Source organism: Xenia sp. Carnegie-2017, unplaced genomic scaffold, assembly GCF_021976095.1.
Source record: "Xenia sp. Carnegie-2017 unplaced genomic scaffold, XeniaSp_v1 HiC_scaffold_19, whole genome shotgun sequence".
Taxonomy (NCBI): Eukaryota; Metazoa; Cnidaria; class Anthozoa; order Malacalcyonacea; family Xeniidae; genus Xenia; species Xenia sp. Carnegie-2017.
Window position 1 is genome coordinate 4,672,826 of NW_025813481.1, and position 12,340 is coordinate 4,685,165.

The 12,340-nt window shown below is 34.0% G+C and overlaps 3 protein-coding genes across 3 annotated transcripts; 2 read left to right on the top strand and 1 right to left on the bottom strand.

Annotated features, from left to right (window-relative positions):
* Nucleotides 1-95: 95 nt before the first annotated feature.
* On the top strand, nt 96-4,854 carry LOC124438514 (endophilin-B1-like). The gene is given in 13 exon segments (XM_046988675.1): nt 96-310; nt 462-536; nt 1,120-1,347; nt 1,467-2,627; nt 2,698-2,839; nt 2,957-3,085; nt 3,339-3,472; nt 3,551-3,649; nt 3,758-3,847; nt 3,926-4,026; nt 4,224-4,292; nt 4,294-4,360; nt 4,481-4,854. Coding segments are annotated over 10 exon segments (1,041 nt in total). The 5' UTR covers nt 96-310; nt 462-536; nt 1,120-1,347; nt 1,467-2,525; the 3' UTR covers nt 4,589-4,854.
* Nucleotides 4,855-7,372: 2,518 nt separating this feature from the next.
* Nucleotides 7,373-8,951, top strand: LOC124438512 (calmodulin-4-like). Its single transcript, XM_046988672.1, has 5 exons — nt 7,373-7,470; nt 7,843-7,858; nt 7,929-8,072; nt 8,350-8,586; nt 8,818-8,951. The coding sequence occupies exons 1-5, from the start codon at nt 7,468-7,470 to the stop codon at nt 8,844-8,846; spliced, it is 429 nt and encodes a 142-aa protein (XP_046844628.1). The 5' UTR covers nt 7,373-7,467; the 3' UTR covers nt 8,847-8,951.
* On the bottom strand, nt 8,611-11,993 carry LOC124438504 (zinc finger protein 32-like). The gene is made up of 3 exons (XM_046988662.1): nt 11,757-11,993; nt 9,879-10,112; nt 8,611-9,805 (listed from the first exon to the last, which is right to left on the bottom strand). Exons 1-3 carry the CDS (start codon nt 11,860-11,862, stop codon nt 9,012-9,014), a joined length of 1,134 nt encoding a protein of 377 aa, XP_046844618.1. The 5' UTR covers nt 11,863-11,993; the 3' UTR covers nt 8,611-9,011.
* Nucleotides 11,994-12,340: the final 347 nt, after the last annotated feature.

The window sequence follows — 12,340 nt, forward strand, 5'->3', positions numbered from 1 at the left end:
GTATTCCATACCCTCGTGGACAATGCTCGACATTACATGTTTCTCTCCCTCCCCCCCTTATTTCTAACTTTTGTGGCCGCCCCCCTGATAACCTGACGTCACATATTTTGTTTACATTTGTCAACATGATTTACCGACACGAAGGTTAGTACATATTTGAAGAATATTGTTCTTCTGTGGTTTTCCTTTCCGCAGGTCGTCTGAATTTTCATCCAGTCGCTTCATAGAATTGTTTACATCAGTCAGGAGAAATTTGATCTATTCGTGACCCAGACAATCCATTGTGAAACTTCTCCATTCGCTATACTATGTAAGTTATTTCAAAGATTTGCAAATATAAGATGTGACAAATGTTGTATTGACTATTGAGTGGATTAAATGGCTTTAAGTAGTGTAAATTTTATTCAGAATGTCATCAACTTGTGTAAAAATTTAAAACCTTTAATGTCTTAACATAACAGGTGTTGAAAGCTACAGCTTGTTTGAAAGAAACGCTGCGGAAAGAATGTCGCTAGTGTCGTGTTGCATTCAACTTGGTATGTTAGCTAAATAATGACGCCATTGGCGAATCCAGGGCTAGGCTAAATAAATTACAATAATTTATTCGTTGGAAATTCTTAATGACATTAAGAAAATGAGAATTTGTTTAGAATAGAACGCGGTTAAAATTTCCTCCTTATTATCCTGAACGTCACTGATTTACGCTGCACTCTGTCATCGATTCACGTATGAATTGTTGAAAGAATCTTCCTGTATTGTATTGCATGTTTCTTAATAATTTTCATTTCAATTGCAAACACGTTATCGTGTTTAAAATAAATTATGTTGTAATCATTGGTTGCAATGGAACGTATCTGAAATTACTAAACGCCGCGTGGCCTTTTGAATGACATGTAACGATATTGACCTCTGTAATCACTTACTGCAACGCAAATTTGTCTCTGGTGTGAAATTCAGTCTCGTTGTCGAATTTTTTTTCATTACATTTTCGCCCTGTGTAATTCTTCTGAAATGCAACCAAAAATGAACGATTAAGTAGATGCAAATATGCAGTAAAAGTCTCCTACTGCTTAATTACGTGAATATCGTTGTATTCATAGCTTTTTTAATCTCTTTTAGCTTCTATGTCAACTTTGTTTTTTGATTCAAAGTCTTTTGTGAACATTACATACTCCAAATCAACTGTAACCATACAGTCAATGTTGGTACAGTTTCAACCTCCTCAGTTTGACGTACAAATTATCGAAGCGATGAATGCAGATGAATATTTTTGGGTGAATATTCAAAATGGGTCTTTAAAGATACAGTATCAGCTAAAAGAAGCAAGCAATGAAAGTTTTGATTTTGGTAAGCTATAGATGGAATACTTTATCGGTCTTTTGCATCAATCAAAGTTCATATAAAACATGATATTTAGACGCAAAGGAATCTAATTCCATCATGATAACTGCTTTCAACCTATGTAGGTATGGTTGAACGGAACAAGTACTACACTCTTCATATAACATCGCGAGAAACTTCAACATCAATTATACTTGTTGAGAGCGACATTTTAACCTCTCTTCCTTGTAAACCTCGTCAGACAAACAATACAAATCTTTTAGGTGAAAATTTTTCCAAATTATTTAAGATGTCTGGCTTAAAAGTGAGAGGCTCGACTTTTGTCATCGAGTTTAGTATGCAATCATTTGTTGTCTGTACTCGTCAGTTAAGTGAAAATAACAAAACTGTTGACTTAGCTGATACGAGTCAAGAGGGTAATCTTGTTCAATCAAGCTCACGTTCTTGGAATCTCACTGAACAATGCGAAGCTGGATCTACTCGTGGAGATGAGTTTTGTCCGAAACAAACTCAGGACGATGATGACTCAAATACAGAGTTGATTATAATAATTGGGGTTGTGGTTGGTGTCGTTCTTCTGTTCATAATAATTTTATGCATCGTGCTTTATATAAGAAATACAAGTAGCTCTGTTTTTGGAGTATATAATCCGAGCAGTCAAGAACAAACACAAGAACAGCAGATGAAACCGGCATTCACTTTGCCTATACCAGAAAAACTAATTTAGTATTTACCTTGAAAACATGAAAAATTCATTTTTTTAACATCGGAAAACGATCTGGTCCTGTGTACACTCCTAGATCCAGAGCAATTCCCTAGAATGTTAATTTGGGAGTGTGTGTATTCATATCTTCAGATATGCCCGACTGATATCTTTTGAAAGCAATTCACTTAGATACTTAGCCATTCTCTTTCATAAGAAACCAGTTAGGCGCAACTTGTGGGACAACTGAGTGTATGAATACCCCTCCCCAATTAATGCTCTAGGGGCGGCTTTACCTGCACTTGAAAACAACATTAATTTGTAAACATTATTTAAACAACGTATTTAAATTTTGCTATTTAATATTTAAAGTATTGGGAACATTTACATCATATAATGTTTGTATCGCGGCTATTTAATATTTAAATAAAGTATAGAGAATATGTTCATAATATAATGTTTGTATCGCGGGCTCTATGAAATGTTGAACTTCGAAATGGCGAACTTCACAATGAATGATGTGGCGGACTCTTGGAAGAAATTTGCAAAAATGTCTGTGACGACTTTTTCTCGAGCGAAACAGGTAGGTGTATGATACAAAATGTATTCATTTGTTTTCGAATTCATTTTTAAATCGTTTTCTTTGTTCAAAGCTTACAGAAGAGAAATTAAATCGAGCGGAAAAAACAGAATTCGATGCACACTTTGAAAACTTGGTTACAAGAGCAGAGAAAACCCGTGACTGTACTGCCAATATCACCTCTAAAACTTCAGCACTTATTCAACCAAACCCTAGTAAGTGCTTATTCCTTTTTTATGATCGCATTAAAAATTATATTGCAAGAAAGACAACAGTATGATATGTGTTTCCATGTTTAATGAAGTGTTTCATTTTGAGATTTTTTCCCTTAGATGCCCGTTTGGAAGACTTCATGCATCAGAAATTTGATGGTAAAAAGAAAGAAAGACAAACGAATTATGAGGTTCTTGGTCAGTGTATGTTTGATTCTGGGAATGATTTGGGTCCGGGAACTGCATATGGTAAGTTGAGTTGTATAATCATGGATTTGATAAAGTCTTTCTTTTTATCCTCAATGTATGAGAAAGACTATCTAGGCTGACATGAGTCATGGATATTTACTGGCACATTGTTCTGTGGGTGATTTTGATTGTTCATCTTTTCATGAAGTTTCTAGATATTGGTCATCTAACTCATCTTGAACTAACAAAGGGCACTACTGGTGGCCAGAAACCAGTGCATATGTTTGGTGAAATGATATTGTGATCTTTATAGGTGGAGCCCTTGTGGAATGTGGCAAATCTCTGAGGAAGATAGGGCAGTCAGAAAGGGACTTGTTGGAAAAAACTATCTCAAGATTTGTAAATCCACTGGAAAACTTCCTTGAGAGTGACATAAAAGTCATTATGGTAACAATATTTCAAATCACGATTACTCTTAACTTTAATGGTTTTCACAGAATTCTTTATTTATTAAAAAATTTTTAGAAAGAGAAGCGTGTATTGTTAGCCAAGAGACTTGATCTGGATGCATGTCGCACGAAGTTAAAAAAAGCTGAAACCCAGTCCTCAGAAAAAGTTCAACAGGTTTGTGTTGTCATGACATTGAATACTTGTTAAACAATACAATATTTATACATACACTCCTACAATATTTGTACTGACATATTTGTTTACTTTACCTTCATTCCTTAGCTGGAAGCAGATCTACGGGTTGCCCAAGCAGAGTTTGACAGACAATATGAAATTACAAAATTGTTGTTGGACGGTGTCACTACAGCACAAGTATCTTTTTCACTAGTTAACTATCTATTTTTACTTGCTTCAAATAATTAAGGTATATATTTTTTCATTTCACTGTAGAATAGCCATTTGATAGCATTACAAAGTTTTGTTGAAGCCCAAGCGCAGTATTTTGACCAATGTCATAAAACAATGTTGGACTTGCAAAGGCAATTGCAAAGGTAATTTAATACAAAAAGATCCAAGAATGAATTAATGGCATATTGTGTGGAAAATTCTTTGCATGAACACTATGTAGTGCTGGATTATAGAAAAAATCTATTAACAATAAAACATGAAATAAAAGTTTACCATCATTCATTGTCATGCTTCTTTTAGTGGCGTGGGTGTTACTAGTCCTAGCTCCGGTATGAACAATCCCCCCGCCTACAACATTTCCCAATCTCCCCTCGTTTGATATTAACACGATTCCTAAGCCTTCTATCACACAAGGCCAAGGTTTTATATGACTATGATGCTTCTGAAGGTGATGAACTGACATTACTTGCTGATGAGGTATGTTAGCCGGTGCAAGTTCTTTCTAATGTTGTGTTTGACCACTTGCGGTCAGTTTTAATGCATGGCAATTTTTGACATGGATTTACTTTCTTTTTATTACAATGCTTTTGTCATCAGGTAATCGTGGTTTACAAAGCGCCAGGTCTTGATAGTGATTGGATGATAGGTGAAAGGGGCTCGCAACGAGGTCGTGTACCAATAACCTACATTCAACTTCTTCCATAATGATCTAGTTGTTTCTAACTTAGAACAATATCCAATATTTCCAATCGTAATTAGAACAATATCCAATAGTTCCAAACTTAATTTGAACAATTTCCAAAAGTCTCAAACCTATTTAGAACAATATCCAATAGTTCCAAACCTATTTAGAACAATATCCAATAGTTCCAAACCTATTTAGAACAATATCCAATAGTTCCAAACCTATTTAAAACAACATCCAAGAGTTCCAAACCTATTTACAACAATTTCCAATAGTTCCAAACCTATTTACAACAGTATCCAATAGTTACAAACCTATTTCGAACAATATCCAATAGTTCCAAACCAATTTGGAACAATATCCAATAGTTACAAACCTATTTAAAACAATTTCCAATAGTTACAAACCTATTTAGAACAATATCCAATAGTTCCAAACCAATTTGGAACAATATCCAATAGTTCCAAACCAATTTAGAACAATATCCAATAGTTACAAACCTATTTAAAACAATATCCAATAGTTACAAACCTATTTAAAACAATTTCCAATAGTTCCAAACCTATTTAGAACAATATCCAATAGTTCCGAACCTATTTAGAACAATTTCCAATAGTTCCAAACCAATTTAGAACAATATCCAATAGTTACAAAAGTATGTGGAACAATATGCAATAGTTCCAAACTTAATTCGAACAATTTCCAATAGTTCCAAACCTATTTAGAACAATTTCCAATAGTTCCAAACCTATTTACAACAGTATCCGATAGTTACAAACCTATTTCAAACAATTTCCAATAGTTCCAAACCTATTTAGAACAATATCCAATAGTTCCAAACCAATTTAGAACAATTTTACAAAGCGCCAGGTCTTGATAGTGATTGGATGATAGGTGAAAGGGGCTCGCAACAAGGTCGTGTACCAATAACCTACATTCAACTTCTTCCATAATGATCTAGTTGTTTCTAACTTAGAACAATATCCAATATTTCCAATCGTAATTAGAACAATATCCAATAGTTCCAAACTTAATTTGAACAATTTCCAAAAGTCTCAAACCTATTTAGAACAATATCCAATAGTTACAAACCTATTTAGAACAATTTCCAATAGTTCCAAACCAATTTAGAACAATATCCAATAGTTCCAAACCTATTTAGAACAATTTCCAATAGTTCCAAACCTATTTAGAACAATATCCAATAGTTCCAAACCTATTTACAACAATTTCCAATAGTTCCAAACTAATTTAGAACAATATCCAATAGTTTCAAAAGTATGTAGAACAATATGCAATAGTTCCAAACTTAATTCGAACAATTTCCAATAGTTCCAAACCTATTTACAACAATATCCAATAGTTCCAAACCAATTTGGAACAATATCCAATAGTTCCAAACCAATTTGGAACAATATCCAATAGTTACAAACCTATTTAAAACAATATCCAATAGTTACAAACCTATTTAAAACAATTTCCAATAGTTCCAAACCTATTTAGAACAATATCCAATAGTTAACCTATTTAGAACAATTTCCAATAGTTCCAAACCAATTTAGAACAATATCCAATAGTTACAAAGTATGTGGAACAATATGCAATAGTTCCAAACTTAATTCGAACAATTTCCAATAGTTCCAAACCTATTTAGAACAATTTCCAATAGTTCCAAACCTATTTACAACAGTATCCGATAGTTACAAACCTATTTCAAACAATTTCCAATAGTTCCAAACCTATTTAGAACAATATCCAATAGTTCCAAACCAATTTAGAACAATTTTACAAAGCGCCAGGTCTTGATAGTGATTGGATGATAGGTGAAAGGGCTCAAGGTCGTGTACCAATAACCTACATTCAACTTCTTCCATAATGATCTAGTTGTTTCTAACTTAGAACAATATCCAATATTTCCAATCGTAATTAGAACAATATCCAATAGTTCCAAACTTAATTTGAACAATTTCCAAAAGTCTCAAACCTATTTAGAACAATATCCAATAGTTACAAACCTATTTAGAACAATTTCCAATAGTTCCAAACCAATTTAGAACAATATCCAATAGTTCCAAACCTATTTAGAACAATTTCCAATAGTTCCAAACCTATTTAGAACAATATCCAATAGTTCCAAACCTATTTACAACAATTTCCAATAGTTCCAAACCAATTTAGAACAATATCCAATAGTTTCAAAAGTATGTAGAACAATATGCAATAGTTCCAAACTTAATTCGAACAATTTCCAATAGTTCCAAACCTATTTACAACAATATCCTATAGTTCCGAACAATTACAAAGGTAGAACAATCATACGTTATGCTTCGTTGGAATGGAGAAACTTTAATTGAACTCACATATTAAGTTGAAATAATGTTGATCATGCTGAAAATCAATCGGTCAATTATATTAGCGACTAGCGATAAAAGGAATTCGGGGTTTCAGGTTGCTAATGGCTGTGTTGGAAATAGTCATAGCTAGAGTGATTTCAATGCTTCTGAGTAATTCTTAACACTTAATGAACAGTTTTACTAGTTTTGATTGAATGAATAAAGTCAGCGCAGTAAGTTGCTTTAGGGGAAAACTAACTTAAAAAATAATTGCTTGTTATCAAAAGAAGTTAATTGATCATGAAAAAATTCTACTTTTGATACATCTTCGTTTTGGCGTAGTAAATAAAATGCGATGTATTTTTATTATTAAAAGTTGGACGGTCCATCGAGTGCGAGTAAATAATACGCAATATCCACGACTAATTTTATGTATTTATTCAAAAAATGCGTGTCGTGTCGACGGAAGTATCGTATTGCTTATGAAATATTTTCATTTTGTCTACTGTGAATATCTGAATGAGTTTTACAGCAAACGCAAGAAAGATTTTTGACATCCTTGAAACATGGTAAGTTTCATTAATTCGAACCACTATCATAGTTATTCCTTATGCTATCTATTTTCTTATAACTTGTCATTTTTATCCAAAATACCTGCAGCAAAGCTCGTTACTTGCTGGCTTTGTCAAATATATAGTCAGGAGTCGATGTTTACGTACTGTCAAATATCTACCTTTATTCTTTTACAACACAATTTTTGATGAATTGATTATCGATTTCCTCCATAAAATACGGTAGTTTTCGCCCAAGTAGGAGACGTTCATAAATATATCTCTAAGTTTACGTTACCTAAATTGTTACTGTTCAAATTCGAATAATATTAAGTTAATTATAATGCAAAAATTACAGTGTGTGACGGGTCTTTGTTCATTTTTCTCTAGGCAACGATAGTCAAAGGTAAGTATGGGTCAATTTTTCAATTATCCTCGCGTTATTTAAACCTATTATTGGTCAATTTTTATTGCAGAAGTGCAGGAGGCGTTTGATTTGTTTGATAAAAACAAAGATGGTACAATATCAGTGAGCGAGTTGAGGGAAGCGATGAAACTTGCTGGACACGATGTTTCAGAAGAAGTGGTTAAAAGCTTATTATCAACTCACGACAAAGATGGTATTTGTGATTTTAGTATGATATAAATTACCATAAATTGCGTGTGACGGCAGTCAGTACTGGCTGATAAAATTTTCAAAGTTTTTATGTTTTTGACAAATATTTTTATCTCAAGAAAATGAAGACTAGTGAAAAGAAAAATAGACCAGAAGTCTTCTTACGCATTTGTGTGATGATTATATACTTTACTAAATTACTAGGATAATAAGATGCGTCTTTGCAGAGAGTTTCACAAGTTATAAACATCTTTATGACCTCTTACGTTCTGTCTTTTTAGAAAATGGCGTTTTAACAATCGATGAGTTTGGAACGTTTTTAAAGAGCGATAATTCTGTAAACTATAAAGAAGTGCGAGAAGCGTTTGATTCATTTGACGAGAATGGAGATGGGTATATTTCAAGGAATGAATTGGTATTAGCCATGAAGAAGGTCGGAGAAAATCTTAGCGAAGTTGAAATCGATTCTATGATACGAAATGCAGACATAAATAAGGATGGCAAAGTTAGTTTTGAAGGTGAGTAAAACTTTGGCTTTTTCATAAATTTTTCCATAAATTACCGTTTCATTAACTTTCCATAAATTACATTATATGAAATATTGATTTATGATTTCTGTTATCAATTTGTTATGCATTGTCCAGTTTATCGCGTTGTTTCAATATTTATTATAGTTTGTTTCTGGCGATAAATATGTACACTTAAAATCGTCTGTATGATATCGTAAAGTTCTTATTTTTCTCCTCTAGAATTTAAGAGAATGATGACACCAAAATAACATGATTCACCAACTTATCAAAAACTGTTCATTCGATTTAAGAAGTAGCGATTTTGTAATTTGTTATTAAACTCATAAATGAAGTTTCGTTTTTTGCTTCTATAACTGTTTTGTTTGTTATGTATTTTATGTTGATGATACACCAAACATCATTTTTCAAAGATCTCACATTAAACACGATCCATGAGTGACGGAATGTCGCCTTAAATCAACCTTTCTATAAAATGCTCTTGAACAAATATTGCAAACAAAAGGTTTGTGGCCTGTGTGTTTACGACTGTGAGTGATGAGATTTGAGGATTGACTGAACGCTTTCCCACATTCTCGACAAACATGAGGCTTTTCCCCTGTATGAATATACGTATGTTTCTTCATGTCGCTCTTCTGATGAAACCGCTTGCCACAATACTCGCAGGGAAACGGGCGCGTGTCAGAATGGATCAACATATGAGTGGATAGTGTTGAGGATCTTTTGAATGTTTTATTGCATTGTTTACATTCAAAAACTTTCTCATTTCTGTGTATGGCTTTATGTTGTTCAAGACTTACAGAATGACCAAAAGTTTTCTCGCACATATCACATTCAAATGGTCGTTTTCCCGAATGAGAACGACGAACGTGCACCTCTAAACCATGAGGTGTTGCAAAGACTTTATGACATTTGACACATTCATAGGTATTCACCACCTCGTTTCCTTTCGCTTCGGGTTTCACTGATTTTTTTACAGATTTTTCACGCGAGATTGCACCGGTGAAGCTCTGTGTTGATGGTAAGGATCCATGACTTGATCCCCAAGGTGGTGATCTGTATACATCGGTATGAAGTGAATGATGTGTGGGAGGATAGAGGATAAGAGGGAATCGATGATAAGATAGGTGGTATGTAGGGACGGTATTGGGATAGTGAGGATTAAAGTAGGGATGTTGTGCATTATGAGACCTTTGGCATGGAACGCTCTCTGCAATATCAGTGAAAACGTATGAAATTCTTGCTTTACGGCTCACTTTCTGTAACTAATTAATTTTTTTTACCTTTATGCTCGTAATAACTAGGCGGATGGAATTTTGAGGCCACCACCCTTCCTTCTGTAAGATTTTCGTTTTCTGTTCTCGATTGACAGGCGAAAAGATCTTTCGTTTGTCTGTCGTCGGTTTGAATTAAGTTCTTTATATCGAAGGGTCTTTCTGAGGATTGTCCTTCCTCTTTTGCTTTTTCGTTTTCTGTCGAAACTTCAAAAAGCTTATTTTCTTCTTTTCTGCCTCCTCCTGTTTTCATAATGACATATGCTCAAACGATTGCGTGCATTGAGAGCTATTCTATATCCTAGACATATGTCCATTTTGCCATAATGTGACTTTTTCATAGCTACAACGTAACACTTAAGATGGGCACCTGAAGGACCTTTGTGTAGGGTGAGCATTGAGCACATGCGCACGTATTGAAATGCTGTATTATGTTTTTGATTTTAATTGTGTTATTGAGCCTAAAAGTCAGTTCTTGACATTAATAAGAGCAGTCTTCTATAGCGAAGGCGTTTACACTGCTATCGTAAAAGTGATCTATCTATCCATGAATTGTTGCCCAAGTAAAATAAAAATAATCTCTGACGATATTATAAATAATTGCTTAAATGTTGTTCGTATACGGTTCCACAGACGGACGATATAGTTCTCTTATATTATACACGAATTGCCGAAAGATTGAAAATTTTGTCTTTCAATTTTTCTAGCTAAGTTTTCGAGAAGCTTTCATCAGACTATGTATAAAATCCTCCTACTCACTGTTGGACAAAATGCGTTTACTAAAATAAATGTTTTAGCGTGATAACTGTCGGATAACATCAACAAGGATAAACCTCTGTTTGACTAAAATTACAACTATAAATCCGAGTTAAGATTTGAAGAACGCGATAAGGTATAAACATCCTATAACTTGAAAATGAGCTTCGTGTTACTTGAAATGTTGACTCTTTTTCATAATCCGCCTTTCATTTTGTCTGTAACGATGTTTTTGAACGCAAGCTAAACTTCATTGATGCGGTAAATTTGCGAAACTAAAAGAACATCAGTCGACTATTCAAGTCTTTTTTTCAAGTTTTGTCCATTTATGGCAACGTATGGAGCCAGCTTGCCACACGCTTGCGCACTTTGTGTCCTGCTAATTACGATGGCAACCCAGTCACGAAATCAAAAGCACAAATTTCGACAGATTTCTATGCGTAGTTTCTGTAGCCAGATTTAACTTCAAATCTGATGTACTTTATTTAAATTTTTTATGAATTGCTCGCACTCCTTCCCGTTGAAAAATTTATTGTATACGTGTCTTGAAAGAAACATTTTAGAGGATGTTTTAAACGGGGAAGGAATAGACGCCCAGTTTAAGCACACGCGATGTATTCATCAAGACCACTTTACTGCTACACACATTGTCATATTACTAATTAAATTTTTACCTGATACCAGCTAGTTTTTGCTTATACACTACTTATAGTTTTATATAATAGTCAAATGAAATGCTTAGTAAGAGCATTTTCTCTTCTGAGCCCGTTTCATCATGTACATATTTGTGAGAAATTAGTTAGCGAAAAAGTTGCATCATTACCGTGTAGGAACTCAATAAGACAAAGCTCTAAACATACAGGCGCACTTTCCTAGATTTTAGAGATAGTGTTCGGCTAAAAAAAGTGATGAACTTTACAGTGAAAACATACCGGGATTATAGTTTGAGGAATATGTTTCATTTAGAAAGAGAACAAACAAACGAATTTGTTTAAAATGAAAATAGGATTGAACCATGAACACTTGGCGTCTGAGACAAAATCGAAGAGAAATTTTCCTTTGTTTTTGGCTAGTGTTTTTATACGTCCTCGTCAGCCTTGGAGAACTAATTTTTTGCCTGCAAAATCTCACCTTCCTTGTCGGGAACTTCGATTTGAAAGGATTCGGCTATTTCTGTCTTTTCCATGTAGTGCGTAAGATTAGTTGGACGATTTTTCACCAAAAATGAACGAGGCATATTGACTGTATTTGACTTGCGAGACAGATCTCAAACCTTCATACAAACATGCGTCAATATGTGCAAGACTAGAATGGCAAATCGGACGCGAGTGGTTAATTTACTTATTCTCTCTGCCTCAATTTAGCTAACCTTAATTACCATATAAGAGTTATACTTGAGCACTAAGCAGCTGGAAACGGCTTGTATTTGAGACAATAGACCTCGCAAAGAACAATTTAGTCCAAGCAAATTGCCAGTACACGTTTTTTCAACCTTATCAACGATTCGACTGGGAGTAGCGACAATGCCATTAATGTATAATATAAATTATATTTTGCTGAAAATATTTGCATGGTTGACACATCCTGATGGCTGAAAACAGTCATGCACTTGAAACATCCTGTATTGATACCAAGTCGACGTGATGTCAATGTTTAGCTCTACAATGTTGCATTATGGGCTGTCTCTGAAGTTTATTTGATCAAGAGAAAACTAA

Coding starts and splice junctions, on each gene's coding strand:
- LOC124438512 (XM_046988672.1), top strand. Junction 8,073..8,349: donor ATCAACTCACGACAAAGATG/GTATTTGTGATT, acceptor CTGTCTTTTTAG/AAAATGGCGTTTTAACAATC. Junction 8,587..8,817: donor TGGCAAAGTTAGTTTTGAAG/GTGAGTAAAACT, acceptor TTTCTCCTCTAG/AATTTAAGAGAATGATGACA.
- LOC124438504 (XM_046988662.1), bottom strand. CDS start 11,862: ATGCCTCGTTCATTTTTGGTGAAAAATCGTCCAACTAATCTTACGCAC. Junction 10,113..11,756: donor CGAAGTTCCCGACAAGGAAG/GTGAGATTTTGC, acceptor TTATGAAAACAG/GAGGAGGCAGAAAAGAAGAA. Junction 9,806..9,878: donor TAGTTATTACGAGCATAAAG/GTAAAAAAAATT, acceptor CTGATATTGCAG/AGAGCGTTCCATGCCAAAGG.